At 51.9% G+C, this 27,944-nt stretch overlaps 1 protein-coding gene across 4 annotated transcripts in view; it reads left to right on the top strand.

Annotated features, from left to right (window-relative positions):
- The window catches only part of BRMS1 (BRMS1 transcriptional repressor and anoikis regulator), a 458,387-nt gene that overhangs the window by 391,114 nt on the left and 39,329 nt on the right, over positions 1–27,944 (top strand). For all 4 annotated transcript variants that reach the window (XM_069644906.1, XM_069644908.1, XM_069644907.1 and 1 more), the window contains one exon: positions 18,046–18,172. In XM_069644906.1, coding sequence (XP_069501007.1) covers positions 18,046–18,172 — 127 coding nt within the window. The remainder of the gene's footprint in view (positions 1–18,045; positions 18,173–27,944) is intronic.

Below are 27,944 nucleotides of genomic sequence, written 5' to 3'. Positions count from 1 at the left end.
CTTCCCTTGGAACTTTGTTGGACTTCTACGCCATTGCCCTTTGGGGGGACACACTACGTTTCCAGCTCTACTTTCAGGTGGGCTCTCCGGTGCTCCACGTGTTACTCCGGTCCCTGTTGTTCTGGGGACCGCCTCTCATCTGAGTCTCGAACCTCCCTCACTAGTCACAGTACTATCCTAGAAGGAGCAATCTAATAATCACAGTACCAGCCTAGAGGGCACAAGGTAAATTTTTTTTTAAATGTATTTTTACATTTTTAAAGCGCTCAGTGTTACGCTCACCTGGCTCCCACAGGGGCGTCGATCTGAACTGGACAGCTGCGGTCTCCACCAATGTGATGCGTAGTGCCGAGATGACGGACTGGACTGGCCCACCTAGCTTCGTTTGCTTGGCCCGTAGGAATATTCTTATGCAAATGGAGAAAGGGAATTAACCACCCGTGGAGTTGAGTGTTAACCCCCCCCCCCAACTCCCGCTGTTCTCCCCACTGATCACCTTTGATGTCCCCTCTTATAGTCTCACCTGATGGTTTGGAAAGATGAGCTCTCCATCCTGCATTGAGTGCAGGGGCGCGTAGATAACCAGTTGCTTCACTGGCTCGAAGGAATTGGTGAGTTCCAGAACAATATTGACTCTGAGATTCCCGGCAAGACACCGTAAGTATGTAGTTCGTAAGAGTTCGAATGTCTGACTTTCACTCTGTCCGATTCCTCGCAGGTTGCAGCTTCACCCTAGCGAAGAGTTCCTCGTGGCAACCGGTAATATTCAGGTAAGGATTTGTATTATCCAACACGGTTCGATAAAACAATGTCAATATGTAGCCTGTTGCTTTCTCCCTTATTCAGGCACAGAGAGAAAGTATGAAGTCTCTGGGAATAATGCCTCCGGTGGTAAAATCAGGTAAGTCTATTGTGGTGAGGAGGTTTCCCCTTGTTTGTCCCTTTGTTTCCCCTTAGGGGCCGGGGTTCGGCAAGGATGCAGTGGAAGCTGCGCCGACCCGTGAAGAGGAATAGTACCCCTGGTGGTAAAATCAGGTAAGTCTATGGGGGGTAACTAATATTGCCTCTGTGTATTCCCTTGGCGTTCTTGTCTTCCCCTTAAGTGCCGGAGTGCGGCGGGAACATGCAGAAGGATGCAGTGGAATGTGAAGATGCTGCGAAGGCCGGTGAGTTCAGCGCGGCGCTGCAGCAGGCGAAAGAAGAATAACTTCTTTCTTCCAGCTCGTTGGCGCGATGGATCGGGAATTCAGGTAAGGATCAAAGGTATTGCTCTTGTTCTAACCTTTTCTCCTTCTTTCTCCCTTTTTTCTAGGAGCTCCAGACTCGAGGCGGGCGTGGCAGAAGACTGGATGCAGACTAGCAGGCACGGTGAGTGTTACGCTGCTGGATGCAGAATAACGCGAAGCGTGTGCTGCTCTTCGGGCGTGGTTTAAATAGCCTCCAAAGTAGTCCCAGGTAAGTATTCTTCCCCAGCCCCACCCGAGTAAAAATAATAGTCCCTAGGTAAAGTAGTCCCTTCCAAGCCTCTTTTGGCTTGGAGCTCTTGCAGCATAGTCTGCATCAGGTAAGTTTGCAGCATGGTCTGCATCAGGCAAGTTTTAATCTATGAGCCTGGCGCCTATGGCGCCAGGACTGACTCTCCATATGAGCCTGGCGCCATAGACGCCAGGACTGCATCCAAATGGCCCCTAGCAGGGGTTGTTGGGCTTACTTGGAATAACTTGATGCCTGCTTCCGGGGTTGCTGGACTTGGTCTGGGTCCCTGGGGGTAGGCAGCATGACACACAGCCCGCGGGAATCGAGGCGCTGTTACAGGAATTGCTTTTTTTTAAAGTTGTGTAATTGTTTTTTCATAGTTGTGTATTTATAATGCGCTTAAACACCCAGAGGTTTCTAAGCGCGGACCCGGGGATCGAACCTGTGTTGCTTCGTGTCGTCTTGCTTCCAAGACGTGCAAGTTGCCGCTGAGCTATCCTCCCGGGACAGTCACACTACTATCCTAGAAGGAGTAAGCTAATAATCACATTACTAGCCTAGTGGGCACAAGCTAATAATCACAATGTAAGTAGGTTTGTTATGTGGCAGGGCTTCCGAGTAGAGTGATTGCTTTACTCCCCCACCCTGGCCACCCCTACCTTGTTTGTCGCTGCTGGTTGATGACTGGCCACTGGCTTCCTCTGCTGACACCTGCCGACAGTCTGGAGCTACCTCTGTTGGAGCTACCTCTGTTGGAGCTACCTCTGTTGGAGCTACCTCTGTTGGAGCTGCCCTTTGCCTTTCGGGGGGCGGGGGGAGGCCTTTGCCTTGGGGGGGGCCCTTTGCCTTGGGGCTGCACAGGCAGAGGGCTGCCCTGGGAGGTCAGTTAAGATCAGAGGGCTAGCCAATCACGGGTGGAGGGTGGGCTGGGAGGCGGGCAGAGGGAGGGTAACACCGGAAGTAACAAGAAAGGGAAGGGGAATGGAGACGTGAAGCATGGGGGGTAGCAAATTAGATTAAAGGCACACTGGTGAGGCCCAGGAGGGTCCAGGACCAGGTTACCTCACCTGGGGGCTCAGAGGTAGAAGGATTTGCACACCAGCAGGGTCGGGAGTTGGCTCCAGCAGGGGAGGCCTTAGTCAGCCAATCATGGTGGAGGGCGGGCGAGGAGGGGGAAAACAGGAAGTAACAAGAAAGGGAAGGGGAATGGAGACGCTGCATGCAGGGGCCTGGGGGCAGCAAATTAGATCAAAAGTGCACTGGTCTAGGCCCAGGAGGGTCCGGCACCACGTTACCTCACCTGGGGGCTCAGAGGTAGAACAAACTTCTCTATTGCTTTTGATGGTGAGAATCTCTTCGGCCCGACAGCGAAAACTCTTTGGAGAAATTCAGAGTTCGAGATCGCTGCAAAATCACTTGGCCTAGCGTCACAAGCCTTCCTTATTTTTCTCATCAAGGGGTAGAAGCTAGCAGCACTATCTCCCGTATGGCAGGACAGCTCGGCTCACGTAAGCCAGGCGGGGGCAGAGGTTTTGGCCACGCTCCGGAAGGGGCAGGGGGCCTCTAGAGGCCAGCCGACAGCTGCAGCAGTGGCTGGAGTGGCTCTGCCCCCGAAGCCGCTTTTATTTCTCCTCCCACGTTTCCCCAGTTGGAGGACGGTTGACTGAGCATTCGGTCCAATGGCGGGAGTTTACTTCCGACAACTGGGGGTTTCAGCTTGTGCGCTGGGGTTACTGTCTGACTTTCTTAAAGGGCCACCGGACAGGCCACCGCCACCTCCTTGCCAACCGGAGTAGCAGCTCCTGGAACAGCTGCAAGCCCTTCCGTTGAAGGGTGCCGTGGAAGAGGTACTGCCCGGGCAGGGAGGGTCGGGCTGGTATTCCCGGTATTTCCTGGTACCCAAGAAGGGCTGAGGTCTGTCTCAACTTGGACCTCAGAGCTTTGAACACAATTCTGAGGTTGGACAAATTCAAGATGGTGACGTTGAGAGAGATTCTCCATGCTCTCGAGTTGCAAGACTGGCTGATGTCCATAGATCTTCAGGATGCACACTTTCATGTGCCTATCCACCAGAAGCACAGGAAACTCCAGAGATTCCTCACAGGGGACAGGTACTATCAATTCAAGGTGCTCCCATTTGTGTGGATCTCTGCTCCAAGGGTCTTTACCATGCTCATGGGGGTAGTTGCGACTCGTCTCAGGAGATCCAGCGTCCATCACTTTCAGTACCTGGATGACTGGCTGATTTGAGTGAAGTCACACCTGACGCCAGCACAGAGGCTCCAGTTCATCATCCCTCCCCCTAGGAGAGTCGCCAGCGTTGCCCAGATCTTTTCTGGAACCACGCCAACTTGCTAGCGGCTTCCTTCCTCCGTCTCTTGGGTCTCATCGCCTCTTGCATTTTTTTCGGTGCCAGAGGCAAGGCTGTGGATGAGGTCTTTGCAATGGCTCCTGCGAGGTCAGTGGTGCAAGTACTTCAGCACTTTGAGGGACGTTCTCAAAGTGTCCAGATTCATGGTCAGCGACCTTTCTTGGTGGGCCAGCAGCAGCAACATGCTAGCGGGGGAACCCTTCCGGCCTCCGTGGTCTCAGGTCTGAGTGGTCACAGATGCGTCCTTGAGGGATTGGGGTGCTCACTGCGAGGACTTTCAGTTGAGCGGCCTTTGGTCAGCGATGGAGGCCAGGTGGCGCATCAGCAGGCTGGAGTTGCGGGCCATCAGGTTATCCCTGAAGGTGTTTGCACCTTCTATGAAAGGAAAGCATGTTCTGGTCTTGACGGACAGTACGACGGCCGTACACTACCTGAATAAGCAGGGTGGTGTGCAATCCCTCCCCCTTTGCAGCGAAGCGATGCTGCTTTGGTTCTGGCTATTGGAGAACCAGATCTAGGTTTCGGCAGTTCATCTGGCGGGGTCAGAGAACACTTTGGCGGATGCTCTGAGCAGGCAGAGCACGGTATCACAAGTGTGCCTAGAGGAGTTCTTCTTTCTCTGGGGTAACCCAGCAGTGCATCTGTTTGCCACGGAGTCCAGCAGGAAGTGCGGGCAGTTTTGCTTGAGGGAATTCCCAGCGAGCGGGTTTAGTTTCTAGTGGTCTGGCACTTTCCCCTCCACTCCGCCTTCCTTCTGATTCTCACCATTGCATGGGTTCTCAGGAGGTTTTGAGCAATGATGTTGATCGCTGCGGATTGGGCGAGGAGGACATGGTACTCTGAACTTCTGGACTTGACCATCTGCCCACCACTCTGGTTGCCTTGTCGCCCGGATCTCCTATCCCAGTCGAAAGGTCGGGTACTACACCCAAACCTGAAATCCCTCAACCTACATGCATGGCTCTTGAGAGGATGAGATATGACTAGGACCTCTCTGAGGAGGTACTTGAGGTGCTGCTGGCTGCATGCATACCGCCAACGAGGTCGCTGTATGCGTGCAGGTGGAGAAGATTTGAGGCGTGGTGCAGGGAACCCAAGATTTACCCTATCTCTTGCCCCACCACTTCAGTGAAGCAGTTCCTTCTGTCACTGACCTCTTCAGGTCACCACCGTCAAAGGATACTTGGTGGCTTTGTCTGTGTCCAAAAGGTCTCCGGATCAAGGGTCTTTCATGTACAAGGAAAGTTGACCAAGTATTTGTGGCCTTAAACATATCCAGAAATTGGTGGTCTCCAAACAATCAATCTCACGGTTGATGATGCGTGCATCTCAGAGTGTTATCACAGCGCGGGGAAGGAGTTTACCCCAGGCATCTGGGCCCATTCAACCAGAGGTGTTTCTTCCTCTATGGCACTGCAGAGAGGAGTACCGGTCAAGGACATCTGCTGGGCCACGTCCTGATCTTCACTGCATACATTCATGGAGTATTACAGCCTGGACGTCAACAGTGGGGTTGGTGCTCGCTTTGGTAGGGTGGTGTTGCAGAAACCTCTGCTGTGAAAGCTCTCCTCCCACCGCCAACACTACTACTGCTTTGGGAATCTATCTGATGAAGAATCTGCGGGAGAAAGGCAATCCATTGAAGGAGAAATTACTTATCGTAATGTTCTTTCTATGGATTCTCCTCGTGCAGATTCCCCATCACCCTTCCCATCCATCCCCGCTATGAAAGCGTCTGCAGTAGGTGGTGTAAAGAAGGCATGGTATCAACAGTAAGACAGATGCAAGTGATCACAGTTCAAGCATGTTTATTGAACTTCAACAAGGGGGTATGGTAAACGCCCAGCTAATCCTAAATCTACAGATGGGAGCAAGCTACGACCATCAAATAATAACACAGTCCTAGTGGTGTCTTGTCCAAATAAAAGGGCCTATACTAAAAAAAGAAAAGAAAACGATTGCCAATCCTTACCTCTAAAGACAAACAGTGTGGGGGATAATGTTACAAAAGGAAAAGTGTTCAAAATGATATGTCAGGATGTTTAGGTGTTTGGCCTCCTTCCCTTCCCCAAGTTTTTAGCACTGGACAGGGCGGTTCACTCAAGCGTAGTACAGCCTCTGGCTTCTTTAGCACGAGGATACGGTTCAATCATAAAATTGGGACCTTCTCTATGTAAGTCTCTTTACTCCTCAAAGACTCTTCATTCCGAGGGCATGATGCAACCAAACAAAAACGATACGTTCTTTTCCTCTTTGGATTTCTACAAGTATTCCCTTTAGGTGATTCACTATTCACCCGGATCCCCCTCAGTCGGGCTCAGATCTCATTAGCACAATGTTTGCAGGATATTCTTTCGGGTGACTCTCAGTTCACCCTGGATTCCCCTCGGCCAGGCTTGGATCCCCTTGTAAACACAATTAGTCTCTCTCAGCTGAGCCTGAACCAATTTCAATCAAGTATCGAAGACTTTCGAATGTGAACAGGGTTTAGCTTGACCCGTTGCAGGACCACTTCAGTTTTACAATTCATTCTCTTTACATTTGTCCCCTTTGGGTTTGGATACCTAACAGAGACTTTTGATTGAGCATGCATGCACGCACGCACGTGCGGCCGCACCACTCTGTTTACGGTATGTATCGTCGCTTCAAAGTCACTCACTCATTTAGTACATTAATTATGTTTGCATCACTTGCCACATACGCCTGATGCACTGTCCTCTTCAAATTCATTCATACAATGTTGCCGTTTGCAACCTTGGGTTCCAGTCAGCCCGGGTTGGTATCGGTCTCCCCAACTCAGCGGCTGTACTGCCTTCATTGGCTTTTCTTTGTTGTAGGAGCCAAGGACAGTACCACGGCGGCAACCGCTTCTCCCCCACCTTGACTATCGACGCAGTAGAGGCCCAGGTACCTTCCCCACAATATGCAGGAGTTTAGAGCTTTGATTCCAGGTCTTGCGTTTTCTATTCTCGAAGACTCATAAAAGCTACAGTCTTTGGGTGAAAAGGTCAAGGGCTCTTCCTTTGTGTTCCTTTTCAGTCTTGCTGTCTTTTACCTTGTATTAAACTGCCATCTTGGAACTGCTGCTTCCTTGTGTGCTTTGCCTCGCTCAGATCTGGGATCTGAGTTACGGGGGTGTAGTGACGCAGTATTGTACGATGAACGACGTCCCGTCTGGAGCTGACAACTGAGCATAGAGTCAAGGCGGATCAACTACCGAGTCTAGGTCCACTACGTCCCCTGTTGAGATTTTCTGAGCAGATGAAGCTGGAATGAATATCTATCTGATGTGGAATCTGCGGGACAATCCATAGAAAGAACATTACAGTAAGTAATTACTCTGTGTAAGCTGGATTATTGTGGGTTCTTCTGTGAAGACTCATTGGGGCCCCTGACCACACTCACACACTCCTGAGATGAATCCTTGGCTGCTCTCCATTGCTACCTTGATTGAGTTTTGGCTAAACCCTGAGTCTCTGCTCACCAGAACTAGGGGGGGCCTCTCAAATCGTCCCACCAGGGTTGATTTTTAGAAATCCATCTTCACACCGGTCACTCTGCTCTTATGTCTGCCTAAAGTGTGGCATGCACTACCTGCAAAAAACGCCTGCATTAACACCAGTAACTAATTTTGATGCTGACAATGCATACGATTCCTATAGAATATAGCACAATAGGACTCCATGTTCAATACCTCCCGTCATGTATACATAGAAGAAACCGCCCGACGAAAATGGCTCCTTCCACACCATGGTCGCCAGGGTATCTGAGCTCTTCCAGCTCTGCCCCGAGGAACAGAAGAAGGAAGGTTTCCTCTACCAACGGCGTGAGGCCAAGAGGAAGACGGTCCTCTCTGTGCCATTACTTGACGACATCTGGGACGAGGGGCTGTCGCTCCTGAAGAACCCGTCCACGACTCCTGCCAAGAGAGACCGGTATGAGAAGTAGTACCGGGTCCCGGATTCCGCCCCCATGTGCCTTAGGGCGCAGCCGACCCCCGGATTCGGTCGTCTCTGCGGCTGCCAAGAAGAAAGGGGTGGGGGTAGCGGCTTCAACTTCGACCTCCCCGCCGGACAGCGAGGGGAAGAAACTGGACGCCATGGGACGGCGGGTCATCTCGTCGTCGGCGGCGACGACGATTAAAGCGGCCAACGCCCTCGCGATTGTGGCCCGCTACGACAGGGAGCTGTGGTTTAAGATCCCTCCCTTGCTGGACTTCCTCCTGGGCGACAAGAGGGCTGAGGCCCTGCAGATCCTACAGGAAGGCGAGGTGGCGTCAGACCATGCCATAACAGTAGCCACGGACATTGCTGACACCGGTTTTCGTCAAATGGGCAACAGTGTTTGCCTTCGCCGGCTTGGTTGGCTCAAGGCAACCGATTTCCGCCAAGACGTACAGGCCAGAGTCTGGACATGCCTTTTGACAGGTGCAACCTGTTTGGCAAGACAGTGAATGAGTCACTGCAGGCCATCAAGGCTGACACGGAGACGGCTCGGGCTGTGGGGGTGTTGCAGCAACGATGGCCGCCCTTTCGGAACTCCAGAGGCACGCAAGGTGCCTCCAAAGGATTCAGCGGCAGCTCCTCGACGTACCGCCAGGCGGCCCGCTCCTCGTCGCAGGAGGCCTACAGAGGACGCGGCAAGTCAAGAGGATGTCGTCGCCAAGGAGGCCAAGACGGCAAAGCACCCCGGTTGGAGGCTGGCTGGCAAAGTTCATCAGCATGTGGAAGTCCATCTCCACCGATGCCCTGGCCCGTGGGCACACTCTCGAGTTCCTAAAGTAGTGCCCCCGCATTCCACCCGTGGCCAGGAAGGAAAACCACATCCCTCAACTGCTCCTGGAAGTAAGGGCGATGCTGAAGAAAGGAGCCATCAAGCTCGTCCCAAAGAGGCTCCGGGGCTCCGGAGTGTACTCGCGATACTTCCTCGTAAGAAAGACCGGCGGCTGGCGACCCATCCTGGACCTTCGTCGTTTAAACAAGTACATAAAGTCCCAGAAGTTCTGGATGGTCACCCTCCAGCATGTGCTGGGACAGCTGGAGGAAGGCAACTTCCTATCGTCGCTGGACTTGGAGGATGCCTACTTTCACATCCCCATTCTAAAAGGACAGTGAAAGTTCCTCAGATTCGTAGTCCAAGGGCGACACTACCAGTTCAAGGCCCTTCCCTTCGGATTGAAGTCGGCGCCCAGGGTATTCACCAAGTGCCTAGCACCAGTGGCGGCGCAGCGGGGCCTACAGGGGATCCACGTCTACCCCTACCTGGACGACTGGCTCATCCGAGCAAAGACAAGAGAACTTGTGGCAGCGGGTATGGACTTCCAGACCCCGGCACATCAGGACACGGTGACGACGGCTGCCTCCCTGGAGGGATGGGGCGCGCACACTGGAGATCTCCACGCAAGAGGCCTCTGGCTCCCGGAGGAGAGGTCACTACACATCAATGTCCTGGAGCTCCGAGCCGTGTTCTGGACCCTCAGGTCGTTCCTCCCGACCCTCAAGGGCAAGGTGGTAAGGATTTTCACCGACAACACCACCACGATGTTCTACATCCGGAAGCAGGGAGGCACCAGATCCCCAGCCCTATCCATGGAAGCCCAGGATCTGTGGCACTGGGCCGTCGCCCAAGGGATGTTTCTAGTACCCTTCCATCTGGCAGGGACAAACACCATCGCAACTCACTCAGCAGGGAGTTATGCTCGTGCCACGAGTGGGAACTGCGTCAGGATCAAGTGGATCTGCTATTCCGTCGATGGGGCAATCCCCAGATCGACCTATTCGCGACGGCGATGAACACCAAGTGCCGGAGGTTCGCCAGCAGGTTTCCCCAGCCGGGGAGCATGGGCGATGCCTTCTCATTCCCTTGGGACGGATTGTTCCTGTATGCGTTCCCACCGTTGCCGTTGCTGCTGCGACTCATCAACCAACTCAGATGGTCCCAGTGTAGGATGATCCTCGTTGCACTGGCGTGGCCGAGACAGATCTGGTTCCCGGACCTTCTGGACATGTCGGCGTCCCTCCCAGTCAAACTGCCGACGGACGCGAATCTCCTCGCCAGAGAAGGAGGCACCATCCTCCACCACGACCCACGGTTGCTGAAGGCCTGGCTCCTGCAGCACTAGAGTTTGGAGGGTACGATATCCCGGCGGACTGCGAGGAGGTGCTTGCAAAGGCTATGGCGTCCTCAACTCTCAAGTGCTATGGACACAAATGGAAGAGGTTTTTTGTCTGGTGCTGGGCACAGATTATTAACCCTCTGCGGATTACGTCCCCTCAAGTACTGCCGTACTTGCTATCGCTGGCCAAGGCGGGGCTAGCCCATGCCTCCATCAAGATCCATCTGGCAGCCATCTCCCGCTACACCAGAACTCCGGGCGCTCATCCCTGTGGTCCCATCGCTTGGTGAAGGAGTTTGTGAAGGGATTGTTCCGATCGTTCCCGCCGGTGAAGGCTCCTTCCCTGGCGTGGGAGCTCAACGTTGTGCTGACCAGGCTTATGGGGCCGCCATTCGAGCCTCTGCATTCGGCACTGTTGAAGTTCCTGTCGTGGAAAACAGCGTTTGTCGCCATCACCTCCGCACGACGTGTGGGAGAGAACCAGGCCCTCTCATGCAAGCCTCCATACCTGACTTTCCACGAGACGAGGGTGGTGCTGAGGACACACACCTCCTTCATGCCCAAGGTGCCGTCGGACTTCCATCTCAACGAGCCCTTGGTGTTACCTGTTTTTCTTCCTGTCGCCGGCCGAGAGCACTTTGCACTCGCTGGATGTAGCTAGAGCGCTGAAGTTCTACGTGGACCGCACAAATAATTTTCGGAAGAAATCACAGCTGTTTGTGAACTTTGGACCTGTGAACCAAGGGAAGGCCCTCTTGAAGGCTTCCATTTCCAGATGGCTCTCCGGCTGCATCATGCACTGTCACTGGTTGGCAAACCAACCGTTGCCCGGCCGCCAGAGCCCATTCGACCAGCGTGATGGCTGCTACCACGGCGTTCCTATCTGGTGTGCCCCTGCTGGACATCTGCAGGGCTGCTACTTGGAGGTTGACGCACACCTTCAAGAGATTCTACTGCGTCGACCGGGATTCCAGGGAGGAGGCCAGAGTCGGCCAGGCAGTGCTGCGCAACCTGTTCGCCTGAAGGTGGGCCTGGTGAAGGGGAAAGAGATGCTTAATTTTGAGATAATATAATTGCTTAATGTTGAGCCTTGCCACCTCCCGTGGTTGTGCATGTGTTAAACTGCTATGTATTCTTGTTTCTGATGTTTGTTAATCTGCTTAGAATCACATGCTGTGCATAGGTCCGACATCCAGTGGTCACTGCGGAGCATTGCATTTAGTTTTTCGTAGTCGAAAAGGGGACGTCGACAAGGCGTGTCTGTAACACTATCCCTATAGTGACGTGCGTTGTACCCACAATCCCTCACGCGTCGAGGTCCCTCAGATTGTTTTTTTCCGCCCAGCTACTGGTCGCCATTATGCGGAGCTCCTCGATAGACATTGCCAAATAGTTTCTTCGACCTTTGGTCGTTTGTTATTAATATCAATAACGTAGATCCCTCCCTCGACGCAGAGCCGTTTCTCCGCCGAGCAAGATCTTCGACGGAAGGACGAGCGGAGGGGATCCTTCGGCGCTGCCGAACACGTGGCCTGGCCTTGCCGGCCATACACAGTAGGGAGAGTGGGGTTTTGTGGTCTTTCTTTCTTTCTTCTCTTTAAGAATGCCTTTCTCTTTTCCCTTCCCTCTCTTTCGAGGTCGTAGTCACACTTATTACCCTCAGCTATGGAGAGGACGCCATTTAGGTTTTGCCCGCTTTGCAAGGGTAAATATACCTGGAAGGATAAGCACAAACGGTGCAACCGTTGCTTGCCCCTCGATAACCAGGAGGACGGCTGTGCGGCCTGTAAATTACTAAAGCCCAAAACTCTAAAAGACCGCAGGGTCAAAAGGTGGGCGGCCTACGCCATGTCTAGGCCTGACTCCTCGCCCGCTGCAGCCGCCGCCGAGTGTGATGAGGACAGTGACTACACGGCCCCCGTAACAGAGGCTGTAGACCTCTCAAAGGAGCGCTCACGCTCCTCGTCGTCCGTCCCCGGCCCCGACAAGCCGGGCTCACGCCCAGTTTATGGGGATGAACACCCCAGCGACAAGGACGCACACGGAAAAACACCAAAGCACATACCCCCCCGGCACACATTCGTCGAAGACGAAGGCAGCCATTGCGCCAACGGGGACGCCGGGCCCACCGGCGCCTTCCGCCGACCGTAAGGGTCGTCAGCCCTCCCCGCCACTGCTTCCGCGACAGGCGACTGGGCACTCTAAGAATAAGGGCGCTAACACCAAAACCTCTGGCAAAGCGCATCGCAAGAGCGATCACGTTGCCAACAAGAACTCGACGAGCAAGGACTCAACGAGCAAAGGCTCGACGTTACATAGCGCGACGGCGACCGATCCCTCGGAAGAGAGAATGATCGCCGAAAGCCTCGCGCGCATAGCATCTAAGGACGGCCAGAGACGTACGGCGAGTGAAATGGTGAAAACCGCGCACAAGGCCAAAGATACGCCGAAAGCGCCGGAAAACAGATCAGGCCAGTTCCCGACGCCGACAGAAGGCCCTAGCCAGCAAGAAGGCTACTCAGAAGGCGAAGGCTCTCTTTCTTCGACGTTATGGGACAGAACCAGACAATTACAGGAGGAAGAAACCCCTTTTTCTTTCCCAGACCGTCCTGGCCGACCTCAGTGGACCTTTGAAAGGTTCCAGACCTGTATGGACAAACTAGACGGGTTCATGTCCATCCCAGAAGACAGGGCACCCAAGAGACCAAGGGAGGCACCCCTGGAGAGTCCAAGTTTTATAACCCCATACAGGAGGACATTTACTCTTACAATCCCACTGAGGAAGACACCTTCTTCCAGGAGGAAGATGAGTTCACCTATGTTGAGGACCAACAAGAAGAGGAAGGTTTTCACGAGGAAACTAACCTATGTGAGGAAGGATTCCAGGAAGACACAGGCGAGGGCGACCCAAATCCCTGGCAGTCACCGGCTAGGTCGACTGACACAGGCAGTAGCAGTATAGTCATCAGGTCTACTGAGACTACACCAGTCAGGAACCCTTCGCCTGTCGATGATCAACCCACCTTCAATGCACTGCTGAAGAAGGCAGCAGCACATTTCGAAATCGAAACTGGGGAGGTCACCCCAGACACCGATTTTGTGGAGAGGATTATCAAAGAAAAAACCCCCACTAGCCAGATTATACCCATCCTCGCCTCAGTTAAGAGGCGTATTACACCTTCTCTTTCCACTCCTGCATTGGTGAGAGGGGTCAATCCGAGGATTGAGAAACTGTTCTCTCCCTCTCAATCAGACCCATTATATATTAAGGGTCACTCAATCCCGGACTCCCTGGTCGTGAGCAACACCAGGAAAAGGGCAGGAGTCCCACTATCTACTAGCGAGGCACCCCCTAATAAAGAGGGGAAGAAGCTGTATGCCCTAGCCAAGAGAATCACCACCTCTGCAGCATTCTCTACCAGAATCGCCAATAATAATACCCTATTGGCAAGCTACGCCGATGCTCAATGGGCTAAGCTCAAACAGGACATCAAAGAAGTTCCCGAACCCCTAAGGACTCGTTTACTGGCTACAGTTAACGAGGGCTCTCTGGTCCATCAAAGCATCGTCAAGAATACCCTTGATGCAGCAGAGACGGCTGGCCGCACTTTGGTACAAGGAATTTTACTGAAGCGTCACGTCTGGCTTCGCAATTCCGGATTTAAGGCGGAAACACAAGCGTCCCTTATTAATAAACCCATAGAGGAGTCCAACTTCTTTGGGAGAGCAGTGGATGACGCGCTGGAGAACGCGAAGAAAGAATTTGATACAATAAATACCTTAGACCAAATTTCAAAACCCCCTAACAGGCGGGGATTTGGTAATAAGCACTTTTTTCGTGGACAACGCCAGCAACAAAACCAACAACAGTATTCTGCCAGCAACTACCAGGGTAATAGCGGCCAGTACAATCAGAGGGGTCAACGCCGTGGCAAGGGAAGAGGCCGGGGTTCCACCCCCAGAGGCTCCCAAGCCAACAACACCACCAAGTGACGCGAAGATTCGCGTCCCCTCCCATGCAACGCCGGTCGGGGGCCGGTTAACATCCTTTCTTCCAGCATGGGAGGGAATAACATCAGACCGCTGGGTACTTTCCACCATAGCCCGCGGCTACTGTATAGAGTTCAACAGTTCCCCAACATACAGACCCCCGAGGGGACGCCGCATGACACCAGAACACCTCGCCATCCTTCTCCAAGAAGTGGACCAACTGCTGGAAAAAGGAGCCATAGAGGTCGTGCCTCTATCTCAGGTAATGGAAGGTATTTATTCAGTGTACTTCCTTGTACCCAAAAAGGATCTAACCATGCGCCCTGTATTAGATCTGCGCCCAGCGAACAAGTTTGTCAAACCCCAAAAGTTTCGTATGGTGACCTTACAGGAAGTGTTCCCACTGCTATCACAGGGAGATTACATGACAACACTGGACATGAAAGATGCATCCTTTCATATTTTAATGTTGCCAGCACACAGAAAATACCTCCGGTTCATGATAGAGGGCAAACACTACCAGTTCAGAGTGCTACCCTTCGGCATAGCATCTGCACCAAGGGTATTCACGAAAGTACTGGCAGTGGCAGCGGCCCACCTGCGCAGGTTATCCATCCCAGTATACCCTTACCTCGACGACTGGCTCATAACAGGGGATTCTTACGAGACATGCTTCTCAAACACCCAAAAGACTGTAGACCTTTTGTTCCAACTGGGCTTCTCCATCAACGAGAAGAAGTCCAGCTTAGACCCCAGCCAAGTCAAACAATTCCTAGGGGCTCTAATTCGAACAAAGGACGGCCTCGTCTTCCCCTCCAACGAGAGGGTCCAAAACATGCTGTTTCAGATCCCCCAATATGTGGCAGGTCGAGAGGTGACAGTGCGCAAAGCGATGCGATTGCTAGGAATGATGGCGTCGTGTATTTATTTGGTACCTCACGCGCGCCTGCGCATGTGCCCAATGCAAGAGTGGCTCAACAGCCAGTGGTGTCAGGCCAGCGGACAATGGGACGATCTAGTGGTGGTCTCGCAAGCCTTGGTTCTCTGGTGGACAAAGGAAAACCTGATAATAGGGAAACCCTTTGCCACACCCGCGGTGGAGGCCACTCTAACCACAGACTCATCCCTCACAGGATGGGGGGCTCACCTATCCCATCAGACTGCTCACGGAGTGTGGACTCCGAACGTAGCATCCAAGCACATAAACCTACTGGAGCTACTGGCGGTGTTCAAAGCACTAAAAGCCTTCCAGGAACCTACAAGGGAAGACAGTGATGGTCCTTACAGACAGCACCACAGCCATGTACTACATCAACAAGCAGGGGGGCACCCACTCTCCAGGACTGTCCAAGCTGTCCCAGAATATATGGAAGTGGGCTCTCAAACACATGTTCCTACTGTCACAACACGTACCAGGGGAACTCAATCTGCTAGCAGACGAACTCAGCAGAGACTTCCCCCTGCCCAAAGAGTACGAATGGCGATTGCACGAAGACATCGTCTTAGACGTCTTCACGCAATGGGGATTCCCGGAAATAGACCTGTTCGCAACTCTGGAGAACTCACAATGCCAAAGTTACGCCTCCAGGTACCCCCAGAACCAGTCCAAGGGGAACGGTCTGTCGATTCAATGGTCAGGGAAATTTGTTTACGCCTTTCCCCCGACTCCCCTTCTCAACAAAGTGGTGCACAAGATGCACCAGGAGCAAGTTACCATGATACTAGTGGCCCCAATGTGGGCCCGGCAGCCATGGTTCGCTCACTTGATGGAGATGTCCCTATCTCCCCCAGTGAAACTTCCCTGCCCGTACAACATGCTGTCACAGGACAAGGGCAGGACACTGCATCCATGCCCTCAGACCATGAACTTAGGAGCCTGGCTCCTGAGATCATAGAATTTGGACATCTACAACTCCCGCATAGATGTATGTACATCCTCAGGGAAGCCAGAAAACCTAATACTCACCACTGCTATTCTAGCAAATGGAAAATATTTGTCATCTGGTGTCAACCCGGTTGACTGCTCTCCCACACACATTGTTCTGTACTTGACCCATTTACTGGATTCAGGTCTAGTGTTCAATTCCATTAAAGTCCACCTGGTGGCACTTTCTGCATACACCACTTCCCAACTTAAAGTGTTGTGGTGGAAGATACCAGTTATCAAGGCTTTCATGGAGGGGGTAAAGAGAATACACCCTCCGATACCTAACCCAGCTCCCGGATGGGACTTAAATGTGGTACTTTCTAGACTCATGGGCTCGCCTTTTGAACCCATGCACAAGGCAACTCTTAAAGACCTCACTCTTAAGACTGCTTTCCTAATAGCTATCACCTCCATTAGGAGAGTAAGTGAACTACAGGCTCTTTCTGTTCTAGACCCCTTCGTAACAGTTCACAAGGATAAGGTGGTTCTACGCACACACCCAAGGTTTGCACCAAAATTCATCTCGAAATTCCATGTAAACCAGTCAATAGAACTACCAACGTTCTTTCAAAACCCTTCCAGCTTGGGAGAAAAAAGTCTGCATACACTAGATGTACGCAGAGCTGTCATGTTCTACATGGAAAGAACCAAGCCAGTGAGAAAGACTAATCAGTTCTTTGTCTCTGTGGCAGCAGGAAGAGAAGGAGATGCAGTCTCAAAGTCCACTATATCTAGATGGATTGTTCAATGCATCACTCTCTGTTTCTCTCTTGCTAAGAGAGAACTACCCTTCAAGCCAAGAGCACATTCTACTCGAGGCACTGGGGCTTCCATAGAATTCATTGCAAATGTTCCCCTTGAGTCCATCTGCAAAGCGGCTACCTGGAGTTCTGTGCACACCTTTACAAAACACTACTATCTAGATGCACACTCTTGATCTGACTCCCAGGTGGGACAGGCAGTATTAAGACATTTTTTCTCTACTGTTCCTTCTCATAACCCACCGCCAACTCCGGGTACTGCTCGCTAGTCTATGCACAGCATGTGATTCTAAGCAGATTAACAAACATCAGAAGACAATGCATTACTTACCGTAAAAGCATTTCTGATGGTTGTATCTGCTTAGATTCACATGCGCCCACCCTTCCTCCCCGCTCGGATGGAAGGAACATAGACACCTTTCTACATCTCTCTCTCTTTTCTGTACTCACTCACGTATAGAAGGCTCCCTCAGGGCAGAAAAAATACAAACAGAGGGACCTCGACGCGTGAGGGATTGTGGGTACAGTGCACGTCACTATAGGGATAGTGTTACAGACACGCCTTGTTGACGTCCCCTTTTCGACTATGAAAAACAAAATGCAATACTCCGCAGTGACCACTGGATGTCGGACCTTTGCACAGCATGTGAATCTAAGCAGATACAACCATCAGAAATGCTTTTACGGTAAGTAATGCATTGTCATACATGAGCATGTGAATCCATGCCAGACCCCATGCTGGAGAAGGAGCAAGTTACTTACCTGTAACTGTTGTTCTCCAGCATGAGTCTGGCATGGATTCATATGCGAACCCTCCCTCCAACCCCTCTGCAGCTCTTCTCTTGGTCCTACTGCCACTTTACGTGCTACCAAATCTGAAGATGGCTGCCAGAGGAGGGGCTTAGGTAGAAGGCAGTCATTGGATGGGGGCAGTATGACTCAGAGACCAGTGATTGGTTATTAGGAGAAAGAAAGTTCAGAAATGAAACTGATTTTTTTCTTTACCGAGGATTCCCAGCCTGACAGGGAATATTCATGAGCATGTGAATCCATGCCAGACCCATGCTGGAGAGCAACAGTTACAGGTAAGTAACTTATTCCTTCATCCCACATTGCTAGGAGTATATAACGATTAGGAGAGAGAAAGTAAACTAAGTCGACACCCGGATGAGGCACATGTACTCTTTTTCATGCAGTCAAGGTTGTAAAGTTTTGAGCTAGATTTTCCCTAATGTTCTTGCCAATATGTGAGGTTTTGCTGCCTTCCTTTTTAGAGATGTGCTCCTAAATTGGACACCATGCTGGAACAGACAACCTGCAGATTAAAGTCGTGGGAAGAAAAAAAACACATAGACTGGAGTGGTTTTCGTTTGTCCACCTGAACCTTGTTTTTGTATTTTTTCAGCGGGGTTGAAGACTGATAAACAGCAGTTTTCTGCCAGATGTGAGGACGGACAGCTACACTATGAAGGCGAAAGCTTCTGCAAAGGACAAAACATAGTGCTAGAGATAAAGGACGAGCCCCCTTCTCAGTAAGTAGCAAAATTTTTGCCTTTTAACTTTGCACTACTAATCGTCTGAATTTTTTTCCTTCCTTCCCTCGGCTTAGCCTGGTTGAGGTTTAACAAAGCTCCCTAGCATTACTGAGTTATCTTGCTCCCATACAATACACTTGTGTATAGGCGCGTTATAAATGTCATATCCTATATATCATATATGGCTGGTGAGATGGGGGAGGGTGATGCAGTGAGACCACTACAGACACTCCAATTGCAGGCTTTTAAAAAATGTTTTAAAAGACTTTCTGGTTGTTGAACCTCTATCTACAGTATACTCTTGTCTGTGAGAGCTAGTTTGTTTTGGTAGTGCTACGGTGTCAGAGCTATCATGTGTACAAAATTTATAAAATGCCTGAAAATTACATTTCTCAAAGGGAATAAAAATGGAGGGAACCCCAACATTGAACGAGTGCTTGATGGAACAGTTTCTCGCAACCCTCTATTTAAGTTTGTACAGGCATGACCCACAACCAAATGGCAAGGTTTGCCTTAACTGCATCCTGCATTACCTAGTGATACAATTTCAAATGTATGCTTAGGAGTGTAGATCTGTAAAACCTTCTGATAATCAAAGATGTCCCACAAACCATTAGTTCTCCAGCATGGGGTCTGGCATGGATTCACATGCTCATGAATATTCCCTGTCGTCAGGCTGGGAATCCTCGGTAAAGAAAAAATCAGTATCAGTTAATTTTCTGATCTGTCTTTCTTAGTAGTAACGAATCACTGATCTCTGGGTCATACTGCCCCCAGCCAATGACTGCCCTCTCCCTAAGCCCCGCCTCCGGCAGCCATCCTCAGATTTTTACCGCACGCTCAAGTGTTGGGAGTCCTCGTGTTTAGCTCTCGAGTTTTTTACTGCTTTTTCACATTTTTTCTCATTTTTTAGGTTTAAACGAGCCTCAAGCTCCACCGTTTCTACTTCCGATAACGGGGACCCGTTGCAGAATTCTTCTACGCCCCTCAAGGGTGAAGTTTTCGTCGAGTTTACACTTCTTAGAGGATTCCGGAAGATCTGCGGCCTACCTCAACGGACATGGCCCAGGACAAAGGAAGCTCGACGCCCGGATCAAAGCTGTTCAGGAACTGCCCTGGATGCGGATTATATAACGTTTTCAAGGAGGTAGAGCATTTGCAATGTCTCTACTGCCTCCATGGGGACAAGACGCACGTGGAGAAGGACTGTGCGTTCTGCAAGAAGTTTTCGGAAAGGACCAAACAAGATCGTTGTTCCCGCCTAACCTCCTGGCTGGAGAAGGGCACAGCAAGTGAGAAGGCGAAGAAGAAGGTTGAGCAGGCTTCTAAGTCCTTTGAGGGCGCCCCGGTGACGGGGGCCCAACAGAAGGCCAAGCACTGCGAGTCCGTGGGCTCCGGGAGCGCCGAAAGGTCGGGCTCTTCGGTTGCCAAGCAGGGCGCTACTTGCCCGGCACGTTCGACCACGAGCCAGCGCTCTGGTTCGGGGAAGAGGAAGTCCGCTGGAGCGGACCCGGTCGATCTCGAAGGGGGAGCGAGGCGTTGACCCTCCCCTCAAGGCAAAGGCCCAGGACGTACCTAAGGTGGTCAGGGCCTTGATCCACCCAGCTAAGGCCTCTACCGAAGTGGTCTCTGCGACCCTGGCGGAGCCGGCTGAGACTACGCCAATGGAAACGGCCTCTGGGCCCAGAGTATCCCTGCCGCCGCGGCAGGAATCCTCTTTCCAGCCCACCGCTAAGACCCCCGTGAAGCCCCCGGCTGAAAAAGAGGGGAGGGGGGCCCGGTGGCCGCTACAGACTCGGAATCAGCCTCTGAGGAGGAACTGGTGGAGACCGAGAGGGGCCTCAACGAAAGGTCCATAGGCCTCAATGAGAGGTTCATAAACCTCACCGAGAGGTTCGATCCCAGGGGACGGTCCCTGCTGACGTGATCGAAGATGGCGACGAGGACGACGAACAGGGCCCAGTGGAACGACCATCGCGTCCGTCGCAGCAATTGCCCGAGCCCCAGGATAGCTTGGCGGCCATTTTGTTGGCAATCCAATCCTTATGTACTGAGATAAGGACGAGATTACCACGGACCCCGACGGAGGATCCAGAACCAGGCCCGTCAGGAAACCCTCCGAACAAGTGGAGGAGAGTCCACCCCTCTCCGCCCTTCGTGGCCGCGAGGCCGGTGGACCCCTCATCCCCCTCTCTGTGTGAGGATACAGCAACGGATACGGCGATGGGGATGGACGATGGCGGCGATGACACAGCAGACATCCCATCGTCACAAGCCCCCCGGGGGGGGGCCCCATCCCACCAGGTTGGCTCTTTCCACGCCATGATAACCAGGGCATCCGAGCTCTTCCAGCTGTGCCCTGAAGAACAGAAAAAGGAGGGGTTTCTGTACCAGCGACGAGAGGCTAAGAGGAAGACGGTCCTCGCGGTGCCTTTACTCGACGACATCTGGGACGAGGGGCTTGCTGTCCTCAAGAACCCTGCCACGACACCCGCCAAGAGGGACAGGTACGAGAAGAAGTACCGAGTCCCCGATGCTGCCCCCTTGTGCCTCAGGGCCCAGCCCACGCCGGACTCGGTCGTCTCGGCAGCGGCTAAGAAGAAGGCAGCGGGCGCGGCAGCTTCAACTTCCACTTCCCCGCCGGACAGCGAGGGCAAGAAGTTGGACTCTATGGGACGACGGGTCATCTCGGCGGCGGCGACGACGATTAAGGCGGCCAATGCCTTAGCAAAGCTAAAAACCTCGGGGTCATCTTCGACTCCACACTCTCCTTCTCTCCTCATATATCTGACGTCTCTAAGAAGTCACACTACCAGCTGCACCTCCTCAGAGGTATTCTTCCCTTCCTCTCCTTCCCCCAGAAGCTCACTGTCTCCCGAGCCCTGGTTCTCTCAAGGCTGGACTACTGTAACAGCCTCTATCTTAATCTGCCTGCCTCCACTCTCCGCCCTCTGCAACTTATCCAGAACAGAACTGCGAGACTTGTCCTTGGCCTCAAGCCCAGGGACCGTATCTCTCCAGGACTGAAATCTCTTCACTGGCTCCCAGTGGCTGCGAGGATTAAGTTCAAAACCCTCTGCATTGTCCACAAGGCCTTCTGGGGCCTGGGGCCTAAATACCTTCAACTCTCTCTTCCTAAATATCTGCCTTCACGAGCCCTTCGCTCATCCGTCTCCAACTCCCTCATGGTCAGCCGCTTCTCGAAGCAACGAGCTGGGGGTAGATCTCTCTCCGCAGCAGGGGCCTCCCTCTGGAACAGCCTTCCTGCCTCCCTGAAACTTGAGGAGAACCATCTCCGGTTCCGGAAGCACCTCAAAACCTTCCTCTTCGCTTCTGCCTTCTCTCTCCCTCTCCCTTGCTAAACCTGCTAAACTCCCCACTGAAGTCTGCACTAAACCTGCATCTGGGCCACTCTGTGACCTCGGTCCAGGGCCCAGCCACTCTCCACTTGCACTGCCTCCCTGGCTCCTCCTGCACTGTGGGACTGTCACTGCATCCCTACAGCCCCCTTCCCAGCACTTGCTCTGCACTTACCTCGCACTTGCCACCAGCTGGCCCTTTTATTTATTATTTATTATTTATTATTTTATTACGCTACTTACCTTGTACTGCACTTTCCCCCCCCCACCTCCTCCCCCTGCACTTTCTCCTTTTCCCCTTACCTCTGCACTTGCACGATCTGAATGACACCTGGCCTAGTAGGATCGTTTGTCTGTCTTCCCCTTGTTTCCCTCCCTCCCTGCCTCGTCGCGCCTTGAAACACTTGTGTATAGGCGCGTTACAAATACCTTATCATATCATATCATATCATAGCAATCGTGGCCCGCTACGACAGGAAGCTCTGGTTCAAGATAGCTCCCCTGCTAGATTTCCTGCCTGATGACAAAAGGGCGGAGGCCCTAGAAATTCTGCAGGAGGGCGAGGTGGCGTCGGATCACGCCATTACAGTGGCAACAGACATTGCCGATACCGGATTTCGCCAACTGGGCAACAGTTTGCCTCTGACGACGAGGATGGCTCAAGGCAACAGACTTTCGCCAGGACGTCCAAACCAGAGTGTTGGACATGCCGTTCGATGGCAACAACCTATTTGGTAAGGCGATGGATGAGTCTCTACAGGCCATCAAGACCGACTCGGAGACGGCCCGGGCCCTTGGAGTGCTTCAGCAGCGCCGGCCCTTTCGGAGCTCTGGAGGCAGACAGGGTGCCTCCAAAGGATCCAGCGGTGGCTCCTCCACCTACCGCCAGGCGGCCCGCTCCTCTTCCCAGGAGGCCTACAGAGGTTGCGGCAAGCAAGGGGGTTCCCGCCGCCAAGGAGGCCAAGGCGGCAAGGACACGTCCAAGCAAGACTGACCGGCCGGGTGGTCGGGCCCCCACCGAAGCACCCCAGTGGGAGGCCGACTGACGAAGTTCGTCAGGGTGTGGGAGTCCATCTCCACCGATCATTGGGTGTTGGACACCCTGGCCAACGGGCACTCACTGGATTTCCTAAAGTGCCCTCGCATTCCTCCCTTGGTCAGGAAGGAGAATCACGTCTCTCAACTGCTGTTGGAGGTAAAGGCGATGCTCAAGAAAGGTGCCATCGAGCTCGTCCCCAGGAGGCTCCGGGGCTCCGGAGTGTACTCGAGGTACTTCCTCGTCAGGAAGAAGACAGGCGGTTGCCGCCCCATCCTAGACCTGCGTCGGTTAAACAAAATACATCAAGGCGCAGAAATTCAGGATGGTCACCCTCCAGCACGTACTGCGACAGCTGGAGGTAGGCGACTACCTATCGTCGCTGGACCTGGAGGATGCCTATTTCCACATCCCCATTCTAGAAAGGCACAGGAAGTTCCTCAGGTTCGTGGTTCAAGGACGCCACTACCAATTCAGAGCCCTACCGTTCGGATTAAAGTCGGCACCCAGGGTTTTCACCAAGTGCCTGGCACCAGTGGCGGCACGGCTGCGCCTGCAGGGGATCCACGTCTACCCCTACCTGGACGACTGGCTAATCCGGGGAAGGTCAAGGGAACTCGCCGTCGATCATATGACGAGGACCGTCCGGTTGCTCACGGAGCTGGGGTTCTCCATCTACCCCAAATCCCACCTAGTTCTGTCACAAGTAGCACTGTTCTTGGGGGCGAAGCTCGATACAGTGGAGCAATTGGCCTCCCCGTCAGAGGAGAGGACCAAAACCATCCTGGGCAAGGTACGGCGACTGTTGGCCACGGACGTGGCCAGGGTGAGGTCCATCAAGTCCCTTCTCGGGATGATGTCCTCATGCATCTACCTTGTTCCCTTTTGCAGACTTCGGATGCGTCCGCTACAGGAGTTCCTCGATGCCCGCTGGGTTCAGACGGGGAGCTGCTTCGAGGACAGGATCCCCCTCGATGAGGAGTTCCGTCGGGCGATCCTATGGTGGGGCACCCGGGCTCACCTCACGACGGGCACAGACTTTCAAACCCTGGCGTTTCAGGAGACGGTGACTACGGACGCCTCTCTGGAAGGTTGGGGGGCCCACACCGGAGATCTCCACGCAAGAGGCCTTTGGCTCCCGGAGGAGAGGTCTCTTCACATCAACATCTTTGAGCTCCGTGCAGTGTTCTGGTCGCTCAAGTCGTTCCTCCTGTCCCTCAAGGACAAGGTGGTGAGGATCTTCACCGACAACACCACCACTATGTTCTACATACGGAAGCAAGGAGGCACCAGATCCCCAGCCCTATCCAAGGAGGCCCAGGATCTGTGGCACTGGGCAGTCGCCCAGGGGATGTTTCTGGTTCCCTTCCACCTGGCAGGAATAAAAAACACCATCGCCGACTCACTCAGCAGGGAGATGCGCTCGTGCCACGAGTGGGAACTGCGCCAGGATCAAGTGGATTGACTCTTCCAACGATGGGGCAAACCCCAGATCGACCTGTTCACGATGGCGACGAACTCCAAGTGCCAGAGGTTCGCCAGCAGGTTCCCACAGCCGAGGAGCATGGGCGATGCTTTCTTGTGCAGGCGCATGTAGATTGAACTTGTTAATTACAACTGCTGCTAACCAGGCACCGGTCATTTGTTTATTGATTTAACTCTTGAAGATTTTCCTCACATCAGGTTGGTGCTCATTAAAACCCTGTAATATAAAGGTTGCTAAGAAAAAGAAAATGTCCCACAGTTGGGTTAATATTTCCCACAATTTGTTACATTTCAAACAAACCCGATTCCCTAGTTGAAGCATAATCTGCACAACCGTACGAGAGAGGAGCCGGTTAGTTCAGTGTTATACTTTTAGCAGGGGCAAGAATTAATGTTGTAATCTACTAGCCAGCCATCAAAGTTACTAGACACCTCAATGCTATGCATAGGCACAGAACACCATATCGTACTCGCCAAGAGTCAAACTTCACTAGCCAGCGGTTTGTGGCGAGTGCATATTTTGCACCCTGCTTCTAGTTAGGTTGCTTTGTGTATATACCACCACTGCAGTGGGATTTAGAACGAAGATGTAACTGAGCAGTTAGGCCTTACTCATAGTAGGGGTGGAAACTGTTCTAGGGTTCAGATCACTCCCATGTTAAAAATAGGTCCATATATACCGGAAAATATGCAATCATTTATCAATAAGAATGTGCAGCAAATTAAGTACACTTAAAAGGTGTGTGTATGTATGTGTATATGTGTGTATATATATATATATATATATGTATATGTATATATAATCTCTGACTCATCAATGCCTAGCTCAAACAGTTTCACCTAGGAACGTGAAATTTGGAAGGTACATTCTTTTCATAACATAGGCACCCACTAAGGAAAAGGTAAAAAGCGGGACTGGTGAATGACGGGCTCAACACCCAGCTCAAACCGTTTAACCTTGGAACGTGAAATTTGGAAGGTAGATTTTATTTTTTTATTTTAAAACGGTATCGTTTATTTATAAACTTTTCATTTATCTACAATTCTTGATTTTTATGATCGTGTTCGAACATAATTAATACATGGGCGATGCTTTCTTGTTCCCTTGGGACGGCCTGTTTCTATACGTGTTCCCTCCGTTGCCGTTGCTGCTCCGCCTCATCAGCCAGCTCAATATGTCCAGGTGCAGGATGATCCTCGTCGCAGCGGTGTGGCCGAGGCACATCTGGTTCCCGGACCTTCTGGACTTGTCAACGTCCCCGCCAGTCAGGCTGCCGGCGGACACGGATCTTCTCTCCAGAGAAGGAGGCGCCATTCTACACCACGACCCACAGTCGCTGAACTTGCAGGCCTGGCTCCTGCAGCGCTAGAGTTTGGAGGGTACGATATCCCGGCTGATTGCAGAGAGGTTCTTGCAAAGGCCAGGTCGTCCGCAACTCTCAAGTGTTACGGTCATAAATGGAAGAGGTTCTCTGTATGGTGCCGTGCACAGAAGATTAACCCTCTGCGGATTACGGCTCCTCAAGTGCTGCCGTACTTACTGTCGCTGGCCAAAGCTGGACTGGCTCACGCTTCCGTAAAAATACATCTGGCTGCAATCTCCCGATATACCAGGACTACGGGACGGGCGTCCTTGTGGTCTCATCGCCTGGTAAAGGAATTTATGAAGGGACTATTCCGTTCATTCCCGCCGGTGAAGGCTCCTGCCCCGGCGTGGGAACTTAATGTGGTGCTGACCAGGCTCATGGGAGCCCCATTCGAGCCTATGCACTCGGCGCCCTTGAAGTTCCTGTCATGGAAGACAGTGTTCCTCGTGGCCATCACCTCTGCACGACGAGTGGGAGAGATTCAGGCCCTATCTTGCAAGCCTCCATACTTGACTTTTCACGACATAAGGGTAGTGCTTAGGACACACCCCTCCTTCATGCCCAAGGTGCCGTCGGACTTCCACCTCAACGAGCCCTTGGTGTTACCAGTTTTCTTCCCGTCGCCTTCGACGCTAGCCGAGAGGACTTTGCACTCGCTGGATGTAGCTAGAGCGCTGAAGTTCTACGTGGACCGCACAAAGAGTTTTCGGAAGACGTCACAGCTATTCGTGAACTTTGGGGCTGTGAATCAAGCGAAGGCTTTCTCGAAGACTTGCATTTCCAGATGGCTCTCCGGCTGCATCATGCATTGTCACCGGTTGGCAAACCGACCGCTGCCCGGCCATCCGAGAGCCCATTCGACCAGAGCGATCGCTGCTACCACGGCGTTCCTGTCTGGTGTACCCCTGCTGGACATCTGCAGGGCTGCTACGTGGAGGTCGACGCACACCTTCACAAGATTCTACTGCGTCGATCGGGACTCCAGGGAGGAGTCCAGGGTCAGCCAAGCAGTGCTGCGCAACCTGTTCGCTTAAGGTGAGCCTGGTCAGGAGGTAAGAGATGCTTAATATTGAGTTGTATTGCTTAATGTTGAGCCTGTTGCCACCTCCCGTGGTTGTGCATGTGTATACTGCTATGTATTCTTTTATTCATGAGCATGTGAATCCATGCCAGACCCCATGCTGGAGAAGGAACAAGTTACTTAACTGTAACTGTTGTTCTCCAGCATGGGTCTGGCATGGATTCACATGCGAACCCTCCCACCTACCCCTCTGCGGCTCTTCACTTGGTCATACTGCCACTTGGCGTGCTACCAAATCTGAGGATGGCTGCCGGAGGTGGGGTTTAGGGAGAGGGCATTCATTGGCTGGGGGCAGTATGACCCAGAGATCAGTGATTGATTACTACTAAGAAAGACAGATCAGAAACGAAACTGATACCGATTTTCTTTTTACCAAGGATTCCAAGCCTGACGGGGAATATTCATGAGCATGTGAATCCATGCCAGACCCATGCTGGAGAACAACAGTTACAGGTATGTAACTTGTTCCTTATTGTGAAATATTTCCCAGCTTGACACTTGGGGCCTAAATCACGGAAGCGTTTGATAATGGAAAACCGCCATTGGAAAACGTTCTGTGAATCGGGCCCCAAGTATGGGCTTACTAAAAAGAAAAAGCATAACCATTTTTAAGGCAATGTAATGGTATTTTTACATCAAATTAACATTTTAAAAGGAACTCAAACTATGAATTTTAAGCAGTTCTTTCAAGTACTTTGATCACTGTGACCCACATCGCTAGTCTTACAGAGCAATAATGAGCTCAGATGGGATTTTCTGGTCTTGGGCCAAATACAATTTACCATCTGCAGCATTTTCCTATCGGACAAATGTGAAAATGCTTAGAATAATTTGGACACAAGTCTGAAGCGCTATATCAAACAGAAGGAAAAGTAGAGGAAATGTTGGTAATGTAGTGAAGTGCCATGTTGCTGACTTTTAAACTTTAAGATCTGTATTCTAGCCTGGGCTCCCCTACTTGGCTTGACGCAATTTGATCTTGAGCAAATTGCTTGACCCAAATGTGCTTCAATTTTGTTTTCTCCATATTTGATTGTGTTATGTTGATTAAGCCCTCTTTGTCCCTGCCTAGGAGCAGGTGCAGGCACATGTAGATTGAACTTGTTAATTACAACTGCTGCTAACCAGGCACCGGTCATTTGTTTATTGATTTAACTCTTGAAGATTTTCCTCACATCAGGTTGGTGCTCATTAAAACCCTGTAATATAAAGGTTGCTAAGAAAAAGAAAATGTCCCACAGTTGGGTTAATATTTCCCACAATTTGTTACATTTCAAACAAACCCGATTCCCTAGTTGAAGCATAATCTGCACAACCGTACGAGAGAGGAGCCGGTTAGTTCAGTGTTATACTTTTAGCAGGGGCAAGAATTAATGTTGTAATCTACTAGCCAGCCATCAAAGTTACTAGACACCTCAATGCTATGCATAGACACAGAACA

The sequence above is a fragment of the Ambystoma mexicanum genome, chromosome 2p (genome assembly GCF_040938575.1).
Source record: "Ambystoma mexicanum isolate Mex_15411 chromosome 2p, UKY_AmexF1_1, whole genome shotgun sequence".
In the NCBI taxonomy this organism is placed as follows: Eukaryota; Metazoa; Chordata; class Amphibia; order Caudata; family Ambystomatidae; genus Ambystoma; species Ambystoma mexicanum.
Note: the sequence above shows the minus strand (reverse complement) of the source record. Positions and strands in the feature narration are given on the sequence as shown.